Source organism: Ogataea angusta (assembly GCF_019207475.1).
Source record: "Ogataea angusta isolate 61-244 chromosome Unknown 61-244_NODE_8_length_553539_cov_90.782090, whole genome shotgun sequence".
Classification (NCBI taxonomy): domain Eukaryota; kingdom Fungi; phylum Ascomycota; class Pichiomycetes; order Pichiales; family Pichiaceae; genus Ogataea; species Ogataea angusta.
Genome location: NW_025065222.1, coordinates 303,125 through 319,234, shown reverse-complemented (window position 1 = coordinate 319,234; position 16,110 = coordinate 303,125). Strand labels below are relative to the sequence as shown.

At 47.5% G+C, this 16,110-nt stretch overlaps 10 protein-coding genes across 10 annotated transcripts; 4 read left to right on the top strand and 6 right to left on the bottom strand.

Moving 5' to 3' along the window:
• On the bottom strand, positions 1–1,095 carry KL928_004024 (uncharacterized protein; the record flags this gene model as incomplete). The annotated part of the gene is made up of 1 exon (XM_043204677.1): positions 1–1,095. The coding sequence occupies one exon, from the start codon at positions 1,093–1,095 to the stop codon at positions 1–3; it is 1,095 nt and encodes a 364-aa protein (XP_043058718.1).
• A 334-nt stretch (positions 1,096–1,429) lies between these two features.
• KL928_004023 (uncharacterized protein) lies at positions 1,430–2,719 on the bottom strand (the record flags this gene model as incomplete). The annotated part of the gene is made up of 1 exon (XM_043204676.1): positions 1,430–2,719. The coding sequence occupies one exon, from the start codon at positions 2,717–2,719 to the stop codon at positions 1,430–1,432; it is 1,290 nt and encodes a 429-aa protein (XP_043058717.1).
• Positions 2,720–2,746: 27 nt separating this feature from the next.
• KL928_004022 (uncharacterized protein) lies at positions 2,747–4,501 on the bottom strand (the record flags this gene model as incomplete). The annotated part of the gene is made up of 1 exon (XM_043204675.1): positions 2,747–4,501. One exon carries the CDS (start codon positions 4,499–4,501, stop codon positions 2,747–2,749), a length of 1,755 nt encoding a protein of 584 aa, XP_043058716.1.
• Positions 4,502–5,743: 1,242 nt separating this feature from the next.
• On the top strand, positions 5,744–6,883 carry KL928_004021 (uncharacterized protein; the record flags this gene model as incomplete). The annotated part of the gene is made up of 1 exon (XM_043204674.1): positions 5,744–6,883. One exon carries the CDS (start codon positions 5,744–5,746, stop codon positions 6,881–6,883), a length of 1,140 nt encoding a protein of 379 aa, XP_043058715.1.
• Positions 6,884–7,364: 481 nt separating this feature from the next.
• On the top strand, positions 7,365–8,942 carry KL928_004020 (uncharacterized protein; the record flags this gene model as incomplete). Its single annotated transcript, XM_043204673.1, has 2 exons — positions 7,365–7,401; positions 7,747–8,942. The coding sequence occupies 2 exons, from the start codon at positions 7,365–7,367 to the stop codon at positions 8,940–8,942; spliced, it is 1,233 nt and encodes a 410-aa protein (XP_043058714.1).
• A 187-nt stretch (positions 8,943–9,129) lies between these two features.
• On the bottom strand, positions 9,130–9,723 carry KL928_004019 (uncharacterized protein; the record flags this gene model as incomplete). Its single annotated transcript, XM_043204671.1, has 1 exon — positions 9,130–9,723. One exon carries the CDS (start codon positions 9,721–9,723, stop codon positions 9,130–9,132), a length of 594 nt encoding a protein of 197 aa, XP_043058713.1.
• Positions 9,724–9,826: 103 nt separating this feature from the next.
• KL928_004018 (uncharacterized protein) lies at positions 9,827–12,454 on the bottom strand (the record flags this gene model as incomplete). The annotated part of the gene is made up of 1 exon (XM_043204670.1): positions 9,827–12,454. The coding sequence occupies one exon, from the start codon at positions 12,452–12,454 to the stop codon at positions 9,827–9,829; it is 2,628 nt and encodes an 875-aa protein (XP_043058712.1).
• A 190-nt stretch (positions 12,455–12,644) lies between these two features.
• On the top strand, positions 12,645–13,225 carry KL928_004017 (uncharacterized protein; the record flags this gene model as incomplete). Its single annotated transcript, XM_043204669.1, has 2 exons — positions 12,645–12,665; positions 12,758–13,225. The coding sequence occupies 2 exons, from the start codon at positions 12,645–12,647 to the stop codon at positions 13,223–13,225; spliced, it is 489 nt and encodes a 162-aa protein (XP_043058711.1).
• A 26-nt stretch (positions 13,226–13,251) lies between these two features.
• Positions 13,252–15,018, bottom strand: KL928_004016 (uncharacterized protein; the record flags this gene model as incomplete). Its single annotated transcript, XM_043204668.1, has 1 exon — positions 13,252–15,018. The coding sequence occupies one exon, from the start codon at positions 15,016–15,018 to the stop codon at positions 13,252–13,254; it is 1,767 nt and encodes a 588-aa protein (XP_043058710.1).
• Positions 15,019–15,057: 39 nt separating this feature from the next.
• On the top strand, positions 15,058–15,894 carry KL928_004015 (uncharacterized protein; the record flags this gene model as incomplete). The annotated part of the gene is made up of 1 exon (XM_043204667.1): positions 15,058–15,894. One exon carries the CDS (start codon positions 15,058–15,060, stop codon positions 15,892–15,894), a length of 837 nt encoding a protein of 278 aa, XP_043058709.1.
• Positions 15,895–16,110: the final 216 nt, after the last annotated feature.

Sequence of the window (16,110 nt, the reverse complement as noted above, 5' to 3'; positions counted from 1 at the left end):
TCACATGATGATTTGAGGAGTCTCGACATTGTCCTTGATAGATTTGTGTGGCAAAACCTTACCACCGTTGACGTAAACCTCGTCCTTAACGGTGACGTCCTCTCCAAGAACAGTGACACCCTCGAGTCTGGCCCATTTACCAACAGTAGAGTTCCAGCCCACAATGGTAGATTTGACCCAAGCGTGGTCCTTGATTTGAGAGTTCTTCAAAATGGTGGATCTTTGGATTCTGACACCGTCACCAATGATACAGTTAGGGCCAATAACGACGTTAGGACCGATCTTACATCCCTTTCCGATCTTGGCAGATGGGTCGATCAGAACGTTGCCACCGTTAACGTACTCCTCAGAAGTAGACGTGAGCAGCTTGGAATTCTTCTTGGTCAAAGCGGACAGGTAGAGACACATACCGGAGAGGAAGTCCTTTGGTTGACCAACGTCCATCCAGTAGCCTGGTAGGTCAAACGAGTACAGCTTCTTTTGCTCGACCAAAATCGGGAAGGTCTCGTGCTCGATAGAAGTTGGTCTCATCTCGATCAGATCGATGACAGATGGGTTCAGAACGTAAATACCAGCGTTGATTCTGTTACCAACGAATTCGACTGGCTTCTCGACAAATCTCTCGATGAGGTTTGGAACGTCTCTGTCGTGGACAATGACACCATATTTGGATGGTTCATCCACCTTGGTAGCGACAATAGTGGCCTCACCACCGTGGGCCGTGTGGAAGTCAAGCAAGTCCCTCAGTGGGTACTCACAGATGACATCAGAGTTGAGAACGAAGATAGGAGTGTTGTCCTTCTTCAAGATCTTCTCAGCGAGCTTCAAAGGACCAGCAGTTCCCAAAGGCTCCTCCTCGACGGAGAAGGTGATGCTAACACCGTACTCCTTCTCGTATTGTTTGAGGGCACCAACCATGACTTCTGGCTTGTAGTTGACGGCCAGCACAATGTCGGTACAGCCAGCGTTGGCCAGAGCTTCGATCTGGTGCAAAATCATCGGTCTGTTACCAAACTCGACCAAAGGCTTAGGAAGCGACAGCGTCAGAGGTCTCAAACGAGTTCCGTAACCACCAACCAAGATTAATCCTTTCATTTTATTCTATCAACGAGTGTATTTCAAAAAAAAAATCGACACGTCTTCAATTTTTTAGGGGGATCGTGAACATTATTTATATGGCGTGTTATTTATACACAAATAAAGTGGTAGAACCACCAAAACGAACAGAAAACACGTAAGCCAATTTTTAAAAAAGAAACAACACAGAATAGATTATAGTTACATTTTTGAATCGCCGCACTGACGCGTCAGGCAGCCGCATGATAGTGCGCGACTAAATTTGGGGGGCACGAGGCTTGCCGGGTAATATATATCAGGATGAAATTCTTAGCTCTTTGTGTTCTTCTTTGTGTCGATGCACAGCTTGCAGTCACTTTAGGAAATCCACCACCAGCCTATTGAACTCAGCAGGTTTATCGAGATACATATTGTGACCTCCACCATTAACGATTTTCATTTCGGCCGACGTCCCCTGCATCTTATTCAAGGAATTGACAGCAGCACGACCAGCGTCCGAAAACATAAAATCGTGCTGGCCGTAGATCCACAAGCTTTTTGTTTTTAAATTTTCCAGCCTGTCCAATATTGGTACCTTGGCCATGGTGCTAGAGTCGAAAATGCGCATGATGGCTGTCTCCGACACCGACGCAGCCACGTTTGTGTGGTAGACGTACCTGGCGAACGCGTCCAACTCTGCTGCGTCGGAGAAATTTTTTGATCTCGTGAATTTTTCGATGTTCCGGCTCATTAAAAGCCGCACAGCCACAGGACCCAGCAGCCTCAATAGTAAAAACGTTGGCATTCTCATATACCACAGGGCCTGGAATCCAGGCTTGATGGAGGGATAGCGGCCGAGAAAGGAGTAATCGGCCGGCGAGTACGAGCAGGCCATCGTGATATCGCCGGTTATGTTCCTGTAAGCCGGGTTGGTTATGGCGAACGGTGATCTTTCCACACCTCCAGGACTAGCTAAAACCAGCCTTCGCACGGCCGCTGGATACTTGATGCAGTAGGCGACTCCAAGGTAGCCACCTAGGGAGTGAGCCACGAGATCGAATTGGGGTATGCTATTGTTGCGTCTCCATTCTTCTATTGCTTCGACGTAAAAATTCACCACATGTTCTACCACAGAGTGCTGGTTTTTCAGATAGTTTTTAAGGTTTCTTTCTTTCAGAGTGAAACTCTCTGGAACATACAACGATCTATGCAGATGTTTCAAATGCTGGACTTTTGATTCGTCAAAGATGATCTGAAGCCGCGTTCTATTATCAGGGAAGGACGGTCCGTGGCGGCTGGAGAGCCCAAACCCAGGAAGATCCAATGCATGCACAATTTTGTTCCCTGCCTTTGCGAGAGAGTCTATATTTTTGAACCACCATCCGGACGACGCGGCATAGCCGTGCAACATAACTACGTGATTCTTCGATTCTGCGTTCTGGACGAGCACCTCGGAAATGGACAAGTTCCTGCTCAGCGGGGTAAATACCGTAGAGGCCCGAACTCCATCGATTTCGCGGTCGTAGTAGGGCAAGGCCATGCTGAACAACTTGTCGTGGGATGCTCTGTCGACGCGCCTGTCGCTTACGTGATTGTACCAGAGCTTTAGGGAGTCCTTCCAGCCATACTTTCGAGCTGTGGATTTGAATCTGATAAAAGACATAAGAAAATTTCGTACATAATATCTTAGCTAATAGCCCTCACCGTTGAAGTTGGTGAAACCTGTGAGCAGGAACACTTTATAGTAATCCTTTTTCCAGATGTTGTTGCAGAATTCGCAGCTCGACGTCGACACGGCGTCGACACAGGAGCCGGCAAAGTAGAAGTTGTCTGCTCCGGACCCGTCGAAACCGTGTTTGAAATAGTCGCACAGAATCGTCTTTTTTAGGTCTTCCACGGTCTCAAACTGCGAGCAGAAATACTGTTCCAGATGTGGGTCTTGGGCCAGAACGTCGATTTCCTGGATACACCGGTCGATAGGGATCAGGATCGAGGGGATCTGGATGTACTTGTCCAAGAAGAACAGCGCGTTTGGAACAGCGTCGTCACCAAGATGGATCACAGGAGTGCCGACCCAGTAGTCAAACAACCGTTGCACTTCGTAGAGCAAGTTGTACATTTTTTTGTACAACACAGGACAGGCCTTGACCCTGTTGAGTCCTTGTCCCGTATTGGTGAGCTTGTATTGCTGGCCGTTGAATAGATCGTCGTCTGCTGCTGCCCAGAGCTCGATCATGTCGCGCATCACGTGAGACCACAGCTCCAGGGCCTGTTTCACATACAAGTACTGTTTTTCGTGGTTGTGAGTGAGTCTGGCTCCTGCTTGGCCGTATCTGATTCCCAGAGAATACTTTGTGGAGCCCGAGCTCTTGAAAAAGTCGTCCAGCCGCTTTATCATCCTCAGCACCGGCAATCTATTTTTATTAGTGTAGGCGTTGAAGTCTCCGATGGAGTAGAGAATTTGACGCACCTCCTCTTTGGTGAGTCCGTCGGGAGACGAGTATCTGGACGAAAGTCGCTCAATGGCAGCCTCCTTGTGCTTGATCTGTCGGTTAATGACCGACCTCGTCTTTTTTTCTGGTCGTATTTCTGCTGTGGCAGAGATAATCAGCGGGTCGTCAAACATTTTGGTAGCAGACTTGTCGTTCTTCGACTCAATCAGACCCAATACAGTCTTTATGGGCGCATACAAATCAAATTCCATATGCTCCCGCACTTCAGGCAGCATGGAGTCCATCACAACATAGCACAGCTTGCCAAACGTGTCTCGCATCCGCTCCGGGTTCATGATCTTGTATCGTCTTCCAATCTCAAAAACCGTCTTGTACCACTCCTGATTATCCGAGAAGGTCTTATCCTGAATCAGTTTCTGGCCAACCTTCATGTTGGATGAGACCACCAAGCCGGCCAAAATCGAGCAAATCTCTCTGAGTTGCTCGACTATCCGCTTGGTTCTTGATCGATAGGACAAAATATCAACTCTGTCTGTGTATTCCGAAACGCTGAGCGTGGCTTCCAGCAGCCTCAAAAGCTGTCTCTCTTCATAGGAGAGTCGAAGAGGAATGAAACGGGCGTTCCGACGAATACCAGCTAGTATCGTCTTTTCTATTTGCTCGTCTTTCTTTTCCTCGTCCAAAGCCCCCTCAGGGGTGTCCTCAGCGGCCTCTGGCTGTGTAATAGGCTCAGCCTTCAACGGAACTAGCTCCTTGAACTTGTGGCGTTTCCTGGTACCACCTCGGTGGACGAACTGGAAACACACTCGACAGAAGGGCTCATTACAGTCCAAGCACTGAATTTCTGTTGCTGTGTGCTTACAATCAATACAGAAATCTGGGTTCACAGTATCCTCTTCGTCCTGAGGTTCGTCTTGCACTTCAGGCTCCTCCACGTCGTCCACAACCTGGTCTTCGTCCAATAGTTCAGCAAGCGTGCGTTTTAATTCCATGAAAAAAAAAATACGCCCTTGCACCAGTCTTATCGATCTGTAGCACCAACAGGAAAAGCTGGCAAATAAGGTGCCATTTGGCCCAAATTCCACACATATCGTCCCAAAAAGGAGTTTTGTGTCCACTCAAGGGTAGATCCAACAAAATCTAGCAAGAATTAAAGTAGATATTTTATCTCAACCAATTGAACAGCTACGAACGCCAAACAAGATCAATCCCGTACAGAGAAAGCCTCAGAACAACATATCAGAAGACGGGAGAATGAAACCTCACTTCTAGCACTCAATGTCTATATTCTGTGGTCTACCCTTATCGTATCGAACAATAAAACGGATAAATTTTTTCTGAAATTTTTTTAAGCCTCAGACCGGAAACTCCACCAGAAAAGTGAGTCCAAAACCCCAAAACCCGATCTATTACGACTCATTTTCACCAGGAGCCAGAACTTTTCCGCATGTGCGAACTGCAGCTAAGCTGTATGGGAACACATACCGCTCGATACGGGCGATACATTAGGATCGCGAATTAGCCTATTTGAAGATCACCAAGCATTGTGATTGTTCCGATGACTCTTGCAAAATGTTGGAGATCATAATAATATACAGAATGCTAGAGAAGCTATAAGCAATCACATTTACACAGTTGAGAGATATTTGATAAGTAGTTGGGCAGTGGTCACATTTGCTTGATTATTATATGCGGGGACACCATTGGTTATTTGGGCTACATATTGCCTGCGAGAGTCACCCGTAATTTCAAGTGTTTGTGACTGGTTTAATTTATTTTTCTGGTCGTGCACAGAACTAAAATGTATGCACATTTTCCGATAGGAATGATAACCGGTTACGTCAAAAGAAACAAAAAGTATCACGATCGCCAACCTTCAAGACAAGTTCGCTTTCAATTGCAACATACAGCAGCCATTGAGCAACATCTCCAGGCATTGAACTACTACTGGCAGCATTGACAAGCTTGGAGCCAGATCATTAAATCAATTGCTTGCATGTCGGAAATGCTATCTTCATTTGCTGGAAACTTTTCTTTTTGTAAAAAAATAATTTTTTTTTTCCGCCATGTTTCCCTTTTTCTAATCTATATAAATACTCCCCAGTGGGTCTATCTTCACTTGTTTCCCTTTTTGCTAGACGTTTTCCCTTTTGCTAATTTTTGCAACAAAATCTTATCAATCAGTCACAATTGGGTTTCAAGATAGCTAACAAGAGCTTAGAGCGCGAATTGCAATGTCATCTCTTCTTTACCATTTGGCTAATGTGGGCTCCACCAGACAGGTGGATGGATGCTTGACACCAAATTCTATCGAGCCAGTGCGCAGACTGCAAAGCGCCAACAACAAGGAAAACGATATTTCTGATATCTCTGATATGGATCTAGTGAAAAAAACAGACACTACAACGTCGATTTCTGCCACAGGATCATCTGAACTGGCTTCCAGCACAATTCCTTCGCCACCTCTCTCGCCATACATGAGAGGTACAACTTTCGATGAGAGCGATGCTAGGTTTGCACAGCTGTTGTTCCCTAAGCCTGTGAAGAAACCTTTGGCAGCAGAGCTCCCCAAAGAGGAGCCGCAACAACAAAAACCAGTTCTGCGCGAGATTAATGTGAACTGGGAGAAAAAAAGGAGCTTCCCGGTCGAGGATCTGAACGATACCACATTGTATATCAATCCTTACGGGGACCTCAAGACGCCTGGCTACAAAAAGAGACAGCTTAGATTTTTGTGTCAGTACCAATTGAACGTCACGTCAAAGAAATCAGCGCCTGCTGTTTCCGCCATGAGCTACCGCTACAGAACAACACCACGTCTGAAGGACTACGTGTCGAGCGATACCGAGACCGACAGACCGCGGACTAGAAGACTGGTTCGAGAAAATTCTGTGGCATTGGAGTCTGACGATAGTGCCACATCGAGACCAATGACCCCACGCAAACGCAAGCAGGCAGTGAAACGGTTCGACTCGCCATCTACAGCGTCTCCTCCGCCATACAATTTCGACTACAAGGCCATTCCCGATTACTCGCCGCCGATCTCTAGCCTTCCGAATAATAGTCGCTGTTTGAAAACGGAATGGAAGGGACAGGCAATGGATCTAAGCGAAGATCCTTTGGTCGGGGAACTGCATCCTGCCGAGGTGCAACTGGCTTCTACGCTGAGACTGCCTCCAAACGTGTATTTGGACTCGAAAAGGCGGATCTTCTTCGAGAAGGTGAAGCGTCTCCGGGCCAACTTGCCTTTCCGACGTACTGACGCCCAAAAGGCTTGCAAGATCGATGTGAACAAGGCCAGTAGGCTTTACGCTGCATTTGAAAAGATTGGATGGTTGGACGACTACAGGTTTGATGAGTATCTACAGGAATAGAATGGGACTGGGACTGGGATAAATCAGGATGGGATATGCATATTATAGGTTTAGTGTTTATGGACTTGGTTTATAGAATTCAAAGACTTTAATTCTCTAGGTTGTGAATGTGGGAAGATTCGCAATGTTTCGCTTTTCCCTGATCCGGCGACGTTTCATGAAAAGCCCAGCCACTGCGGATTTTAGGTTGACAATTAGTGTTCCTAATGGGGACAAACATAAATACCTCAACAATAAAATAGGACAATCAAAAACAGAAAATCTAATGTTCTCAGGCTTAGATTTAGCAAACGCACGTATTTTTCGTTCCTTCGAAACTATTCGAGTAAATTTGGAATGCAATGGAGACGTAAGCTGGGGGCCAATTATTTATGTTCTGGGAGAAGACTGTCTTTGGTGAACCGAATTTTCCTGCAACTTCTTTTTTTATAAAAACCAGTCTTTCTCTTCTTACAGTTCGTTCGAATTCAGCTACTCTAAAATGCAGTTCAAGCTCGCTTTGTTAGCTCTGGCCGGCTGTGCCTTTGCCGCTGAAACCACTTCGTTGAGTAAGTATTGCGTTCCAGATCGAGCGGACGGGACAACGTGATCCCAAGCATTGATTTGTCGAGATTTCTGATCTGGACAATCAGGAGGTGAAATGGCGGCACTTAAAAGCTCGAGACGAGGCAAAGTTGTCACGACCAGCGCCTGTGTGCCAAAGGGACACTATTGAGCCTCGCCGGCCCCAGCGAGGCTGAGTTTCATGTCCCTGGTTCTGTCGTCGGCCTCGGGTTCTTTTTTTAGAAACCTGATTTTCCACCCCTTTCAAATGCTCCTCGCTCAATCTGTTTTGAAACCCGTGCACGACTAACACTTTTTAGATTCTACCTTGACCTCCACCACCTCGATCTCGGTGCCATCAGGATGCTCGTTCTCGAAGACCCTGACCGCCACCGCTCAATCCGACCTGGACGACCTGTCCTCCTGTTCGGCCATTGAGGGTGACATCTACATCACCGGTGATCTGAGCACTGCTTCCATCGCTAACGTCAAGGCCATCTACGGCTCGTTGTCTGCTTTTAACTGCTCCAACTTGCAGTCCCTGAGAGCCGACTCCCTGACCACCATCACCAAACAGCTGGAGCTGACCGATCTGTACGTTTTGGACACCCTTTCGTTTGGTTCTCTGGTCTCTGTTGGTTCCATCAACTGGGTCACCCTGCCGGCACTGACACAGGCTGGTCTGGCTGCTGGAGTTTCTGACTGTCAAAGCATCTACATCTCTGACACTCAACTGGAGTCTCTCGACGGTTTCAACCCAATCAACGTCGAGACCTTCAACATCAACAACAACAAGAACCTGGCCTCCATCAGCTCGGACATTCAGTCGATTTCCAACGCTCTTTCCGTCTCTTACAACGGTGACGACACCAACGTGACGTTCGACTCTCTTTCGTGGGCCAACAACATCACTTTCTACTCTGTCTCGTCCATCTCGATGTCCAACATCAGCACCGTCAACTCTTCCCTCGGTGTCTTCGAGTCCAACGTCGAGTCTCTTGCAATTCCTTCGTTGAAGAAGATTGGCGGTGACCTGTCGATCATCGACAACGACGACCTGACCGAGATCGACTTCTCTGATCTGACTTCCGTTGGCGGCGGTTTCGTCATTGCTAACAACTCGAACTTGGAGACCATCGACGGCTTTGACAGCCTCACAACCATTGGCGGTGCCGTCATCCTCAAGGGTGACTTCGACAACGCCACCTTCCCAAAACTTTCCACCGTTAGAGGTGGTTTCGACTTGGAGACCACTGGTGAGGCCGACTGTGACGAGTTCAACACTCTGGAGAAGAAGGGTGGTATCCAAGGTGACAAGTTCGTCTGCTCTGCTGCCACCGAGTCCTCGTCTTCTATCAACCACTCCAAGACCTCTGGCTCCTCTTCTGCCACGTCCTCGGGCTCTAGCGACGAGTCGACCTCTTCTGGAGCATCCTCTTCCTCCCAGGGCGGTGCCGCTGTCAACACTATCTCTGTCTTTGGTATTATGTCTGCCTTGCTCCTTGCATTGCTGTAAACCTAGAGAAGCCAAGATGTTTGCAGCGGACTCTCCTAATGTACGATTTTGAGTACTGTATGCTATTTTAAAAGATTTATCATTAATGTTAATACAATGTATGCTATAAATTCGAGCAGATTTCCAAAATTTACGAAAAGTACGAGATACAGTTCTTGCAGGTTGCTTATTCTATTATTGCCGACACTCACAGTCCCTTGCCGTAATTGCCCTTCTCGAAGAAGTCCATGATCAGGGTCACGATGTTCTCCAGGGCGCTCAGCCACGCCTCCAGCTGCTCGGCAACCTTCGCCTGGTCAGCACCCAGCTTGGCAAAGAAGTCTGCTCTGTAGGGACAAGCCTTCATTGCAAGCTTGAAAACAGGTCTAATGAGCATTGTGTGGTATTTCGTCAAGGTCTTGCCGTAGGCGTCGGTGAAAGTCTTGGACAGCTCGTCGTTTGGTCTCGAAACGGTCTCTCTCATGGCGACAGCCGTGAACTGCAGACCTCTGCACAGCCACAACAGGCCCTGCGTAGCGATCTTCTTTTTGTCGTTTGCCTCCGATAAAATCAGATCCTGCAAGGTGCCTGCCTTGTCAGGAGCAGCAAGGAGCTTGGCGCGCACCTTGTTAATATTTCCCGTCATGTCGTTCTGGACAACTGCAAAGGCAGACGATCCCAGCAGATCAAACAGCTTCACAAGAGACTCGGCGGCCTCCAAAAACTCAGAAGTGGCGATCTTGCCGTCCTCTACTGGGACGTCGACAAACGACCTTTTCATCTCATCGAAAAACGTGCTCATGGTGAGTGTTGTACAAGTATTTCAAAAATAGAATTTGAATATTTAACGTGTCGTTGTGTTCGCGGAAAAAATTAAAATTTTCGAGGCACACGACGCTCAACATTTATTTAATCTCCTTCTGTATGTATTTTTGCAAGTGTGCAGGAGGCACCGGTGGCCATTGTCCAGCTCTCTTCAGCTTGAGCTTGTCTGCATACTTCAGGTTGGTCATCTTGGCCTCCCACTCGGCAGCCTCCTTCTGCAAACGTTCTTCGGCCTGGGCCAACGACTTCTGCTGCTCTTCGAACTCAGCTTTCTTCTTAGCAATGAACTCGGCAATACGCTGTTTCTTGGCCGCCTCAAACTTCTCGTTGGCCTCGGCAGCCTTCTTCTCGTACTCCTCCCACAAAGCCTGCTCCTTTTGGCCAACAAACGCCTCGTAGTCTGGAATCAAACGAGCCAGTCGCTGCTTGATCTTGAGAGCCTCCTCGTGCTCCTTCTTGGCATTGGCAATCAACTTCTGCTTCATCTCCTCGTAAACCTCCATCTCGCGTCCCTTCTGCCCCTCGGCATCCTCTTGTAACATGGGAAGCTCGTACCTGCGCTGTGCTCTTTCGAGGTAGTCAAATCTCTTGGCAGTGGCTTCAATGCGCTCTTCGAGGACCCTTCTATCCTGCTCAAGCTTCTCGATTTGCATCTTTTGAAGCTTTCTTCCATCAAGGTTCTCGATGTCGTCCATGTCCACCTTAATGATACCCTTGGCGTTGATCTCGTTCAGCAGCTTCTTTCTCTCGGCCTTCTGAATGGCTTCCAGCTCCTTTCTGCGCTTCTCTTCCAGCCTCTTGGCAGTCTCCTGCTCAATTCTTTCCTGCTCGGCCTTCTTGACGGCAGCAAGCTTCTCGTATCTGGCCTTCGTGGCAGCCTCCTCATCACGACGCTTGATCTCGGCCACCTCCTTCATTCTGTTCTCCAGAAGAAGAGCACGGTCCAGCACCTCTTGTCTCTCCTCAGCGAACTCAGCATTTGCACGCACGCTGACTTTCTGTTTCAAAGTCTTCTCATTCTCAGAAGCCAACGGGTCAATGAGTCTGACAGACTCTCTCAGGGTATTAGCCAGAGAGGAAAGCTGTGTTCTAATGATCTCGGTAGGAGTGTACTGGATTCTGCTCGAGACATTGAGAGGAATTGAGCTGAGCAGAGAGTTCTCTAGAGTGTCTGTCTTGAACGAGACAACCTTGGCTTCGTGGTCAATTTTGACGGAGAGTAGGTTGTTGGAGGCTGCTGCAAGAAGACGGCTCTCGATCTCAATTGGAGTGAGCCTGAATTGGCCCTCAAATGTGGACAGCTTCACCAGGAAGTCCAGCTTGACCGTCTCGTAAACCTCTGAAATCTGCTCAAAAAGCTTATCCAGAATGACGCTTGTCAGCGGCTTGATATACATGTGGAACTCTTTGTTCGACTCGATGAAGGCAAAGATGTCTTTGGCTTGCGAAGCAAACGAGATAGGATGCAAGTCTTTCTCCATCAACTCGTACAACTTGGCCAGGGCAGGATCAACGATGCTCAGAACGTTTCTAGAAGCCACCTGGGTCAACAAAGACTCTCTGGTAGGCACCTTGGAGAGGTTGAGCAACATCGACAGCCTGTTGTCTTTTCTCTTGGCAAAGTCGTCAACTTTGGAGGACGAGGTCACTGGAACGGACAGAACAGACAGCAGCTGCATAGATGCATAGTGCTTGAGCTCCTCGTCGGTAGCTATTGGGGATTGCACAAACAGGGAGAAGAACTTCTGTCTAGCAGCAGCATGGAACAAGCGGTTGTCGCTCACGTTGAAGATTTTGGCCAGGTTGTCGTAGTAGTTCACCATCATGCTTGGTTTGGGCTGTCTTTTCGATATCGTCATCAGAGTGTGCACATCCTCGACCGTACGGAAAGACTCTTGCCAGAGCTCGAGACGGACAGAAACGTTCAACTGGTTGAATCTTGTCTCAAGATATCTCTGAAGAGTGTCTGGGTCAGACAGATCAATCGGGTTCTCGATCTGGTGTTTAACAGCAGGTTTCTGTGTCACTGTCTGCAAATGGGTCCTCAGCATCTCGCACAGACGTTTGAACTCGGTCTTTCTGTTGTACTTGACACAGAAACCGAATGCCTGCGAAACAACCGCAGCATAGCCAACTTCCAGCTTGGAATTGTTTCTCAGGATATCCAAAACAGTCCTGTACGCCTCCCATAGAAATTTCAGCCAAGGAACAACAAGCTCTCTATCGGAACGGTCTTTGGTATCATCCGTGGAAACACTGGACATCAGCACGTCTTCTGGAGAAACAACGATCTGTCTGTTTTCGTCGTCCTCGTCCTCGTCGTCCGCCTCCAGTTGAGCAGCCTCAGCCTCCAAGGTGGCCGCGACGTCGTTGGCTTTGAGCTGTGCATCGTTCAGTTTGGCTTCTGCTTTCTCCAAAAACTTCTTCACCACGGTCTCCACAGACTCCAAGCCAGAGTCGTTGCTTTGCACGTTTTTTTTGTACTGGTGCAATCCGTCCTTCACTAGCTTCCCGCTCCTCAGATCAACACCCAACTCAACAAACAACAATGCAATAGGTTCCAGGTCCAGTGGTGCAACGGATCTGATGCGCTTGGAGGTGATGAAGTCGTACAGAGTCTGCAGAGCTGCCTCTTTCTGGTCAACAGCAATGAGGTCCTCTGCACGCCGCAGCGTGTTTTCAGGCCGGATGTTGTACGACGGAGCCATCGAGCAGATTTAAAGGTATTGGTCCTTTTTTTTTTTGGAAAATTTTACAGGCTTTCAAGACACAGACGTTTACCCGGCCTGCATCAGCAAGTCTGTCTGGAATTTACGTATGGAGGCTCAATGCAGATATAAAACAGCTCGGTTGCGCTTTAGAAAACTACGCAAACTACCGCACTCAATCACTTGAATTATGAGTGGGTTTCTATACAAGGTGTTGTTAAAAAAGGTGAGCATTTTGTCTTTCTCAAAGTCACTAACTTCTAGACAGGATTATCAGACCTGGTTCATGTGGGGCCCTACGAGGACCCTTATAACGAAATAATCCCGCCCGACGAGCTAAAGTTCTGGCAGCGTAAGGGAGCTAAAAGACGAAAGAACATTCCATCGCAGTACACGCCCCGGGACCGCAAGACCCTCAAGTCGGTTAGAGATAGAGCATATCACCTGGACCAGTGCTTCAGCGTGGCAAGCATTAGATTCGGATACAGCGCAATCATAGGGTTCATACCAATGGCTGGCGACTTGATCAATGTGGCTTTTTCATTGGCTCTTATTCGGAAAGCAAAAGAAATCGAGGGCGGGTTGCCAGACACGGTAGCAATCAAAATGGCGTTCAACGTCCTGATAGACTTTTTGATAGGTCTGATTCCATTTGTCGGTGATTTCATCAATATCGCGTACAAAGCAAACACAAGAAACTTTCAGTTGCTAGACGAGCACCTGGTCAAGAAGTACAGTATTGCCTTGAGCCAAGTATCCGAGCACCAATGATAACCAAGTGGACGATGTAATATTATTTATGTCAGTTTTATGTTTCTGAGGAATTGCACACTCTTTTTCACGTCGAACACGGGCGGCTTATCATCGTAGTATTCTGGTTTAGGCAAATATCTGAGCAGATTGTAGATCTCGTCTCGCACGGCAAACGGCTCAATTTCAGGAATTTCAATCTCCTTCAGTTTAATCTCGGCAACCTTGTCCACTGCTTCTTCTTTTCCTTTCAATGTGTACTCGTCCAGCAACTTGATCGCATTGAATTCACCAAAAGATTTGGACAAAAACTGGAACTCATTGCTATCAGGGAAAGCTTCTCTATATCTTTTCTCGAGCGTACGGATCGAATCGGCGTCTCCGAACTCCAATTCAATCCGATAGAATCGCCTGTACACCTTCTCTAGGGTTGACCGTTTGTCTTTGAAATTCTCGATGGATTGTTCCAACAATTTCTTGGAGTTGCCCAAATCGTTCATTGAAAGCAGAAAGTTCAAGTACGTCTCGACAAAAGCATACTCCTGTCCAAAGTACTTCATGGCAAGCTCAAAACACCGCAAGGCAATCTTTAAATCACTATTCTGGTGCTCCATCATTGCGTAGTCGACAAAAATGTGCCATGTGACTCCTTTGAATTTCCGTGCAACGGAAAATATACTACGCGCTTCCTTCATGCCTGCTGCTCTGCGACACGCCTTCATGTGCAACGAATACACATAGGTGATGCACTGGCCAAGCGTTGCCTTTGTTTTCTCATTTTCCTCGCTGTCATAGCGTTTTGTCAGCCTGTCAATAAGTCTATTCCAGGACTCTTTGACTTTTTCGATCTCGCTAGAGCGTTCGTATTGGCCAGAGACCAAGAGCACCAAACTTATGCTTTCTGGGTTCAAGACTAAACCGTGGTCCAGCACCTCCATACCCTGCTGAGATTTGTCGCTCGCAAACAAGTAGACAGCGTAGTTGTACCAGACTTCTGGCTGGAAGCGCAGATATTGGGTAGACAGTCTATAGACAAAGTTGACTCTCTTGTCTAATGATTCTTGCGGTAAGTTGAGCTTGTTGCTGCGCTCCCACGCGATCCAGCGTTTCCAGTGTTCAAGCTGGTTGCGGCTATTTTTCGCCTCGTCCGATGGACGCAAATAAGCCGTGAGGTTTATAAGTTCTTGGTTCAAAGGACGCAGTTTCATGTATTCTTGCGATTTCTCGTTGATGTGACGCCTGGCATTTGCCTGGTCTGTTTCGTTTTCAAAGTCGAGGTACTTTCTCCAGTTTTGGTCCAATTGGCGAAGGGGAGTGCCGATGAGCTTTCTATATAATGATCTAAGGTGCGTAACTTTGGACGACTGTTCGATGCTCGAAACGGGGTTCCACTCGTTCAGAAAACGGAAGTACTCGTCCCATATTTCCTGGCCGTTGATGAAGTCCAATCCCACGTTGTCAATGGCAAAGTCGTAGGCTTTCATTACCACTGCCCGAGCCTGTTCTCCTCCAGTAACAATATCGTTCACTTTCCTCACATACTTCAAGTACACCTTCCACAACTCAACATCAAACACCTTGGTGAGACATCTGGCAAATAGCGCCTCCACCTTGGCGTCGTCGTTCTTGGCCATTTCGTGCTCAATGTACTCTTTCCAAACCTCTCCGTCGTTGAAGAACACTTTGAGATACGCTTCGAAGGTCTCGACTGTTGGCGATTCATGAACAAGCTTCAGCCAAAGGGCTCTATCCAACGAGCTAGCAAGAGACTCGATGGTCAGAGGCTCGTCAAGTTTGCGTCTCTTGGTGTCCATACTTGATAAATTTATTTAAAAAATTTAAACTCAGATTTAATGTCGCTTCATCTCTGGGGTGCACCATTCGACGCAGAATCTCTTGCGACGGCGATTTTTGTCGCTCGAAATTGCAAGGACAATGAAATCGAAGTGCTATACGACTCCAACTACTTTCTCTCCCCAAATGGCAAATTACCGGTCCTACTGGAGGGAGATCTTGTCCTAGAAGGCTACAAAGAGATCGTGAACCATCTGATGGACAAGTACAATCTGTTTTCCATCTCGGTGGAACAGAAACTGCTAGACCAAGGTCTCATTGAACATCTGCTCACTAAGCTCGAGGTTATCAGCTGCTACAATTACTTTCTTAATAAGGACAATTTCGAGGGCTACACTAGAGGAATCTTCAAAAATATACTGCCTATTCCATTCCAATATATACCACCCCTCAACCTCAAAGCCCGTGCTGCGGCAATTTGTGAAACCGCAGGAATATCCTCAACAGAAGAGTCAAACCAACTGCGTCAACTCAAGGAGCGAGAAAAAACCTTGAAGGAAACTCCAACTCTGTCAAACTTTGACCACTCCCAAAGAAATGCTTCTCTTAAAGTGGTACTTGACCAAATGGACATCCTCACCAACATGAGATGTGTATCACTGCTGGAAGAGACAATCAAGCTGGTTAAAGACCTTGGCCTACCAAAATCATATCCTTCGTCAATTCTCTTTGACGCTTACATCCAGTGCAACACCAATCCCAACCTGAAGACCGACTTTGTCCTCAAATACCTCAAATCCTCGCACTCAGACCTCCTGCAGTCCCGTCAAGATATACAGCCACAGCCAGTCTCTTTTGTCACTGCAGTTCAGTCCCTGGCACGAAACTACCTCTAGTTACTGCTCCGGCTTATGAATTCCCGCATATATGTTGTAGTACACAACAGTCCCGTCGCGGTCACAAATCCCCAGAATAATCTTTTCCACTCCCAGAGTCTCAAAAATATGGTCCAACCGTTGCATTGTCACGGTGTCATCGACTAGCACCGGAAATACGCATTCCCGAACGTTGTCCGGGGTTGTGGCAAAGAGAACCTCAAAACCGTTCCTTGA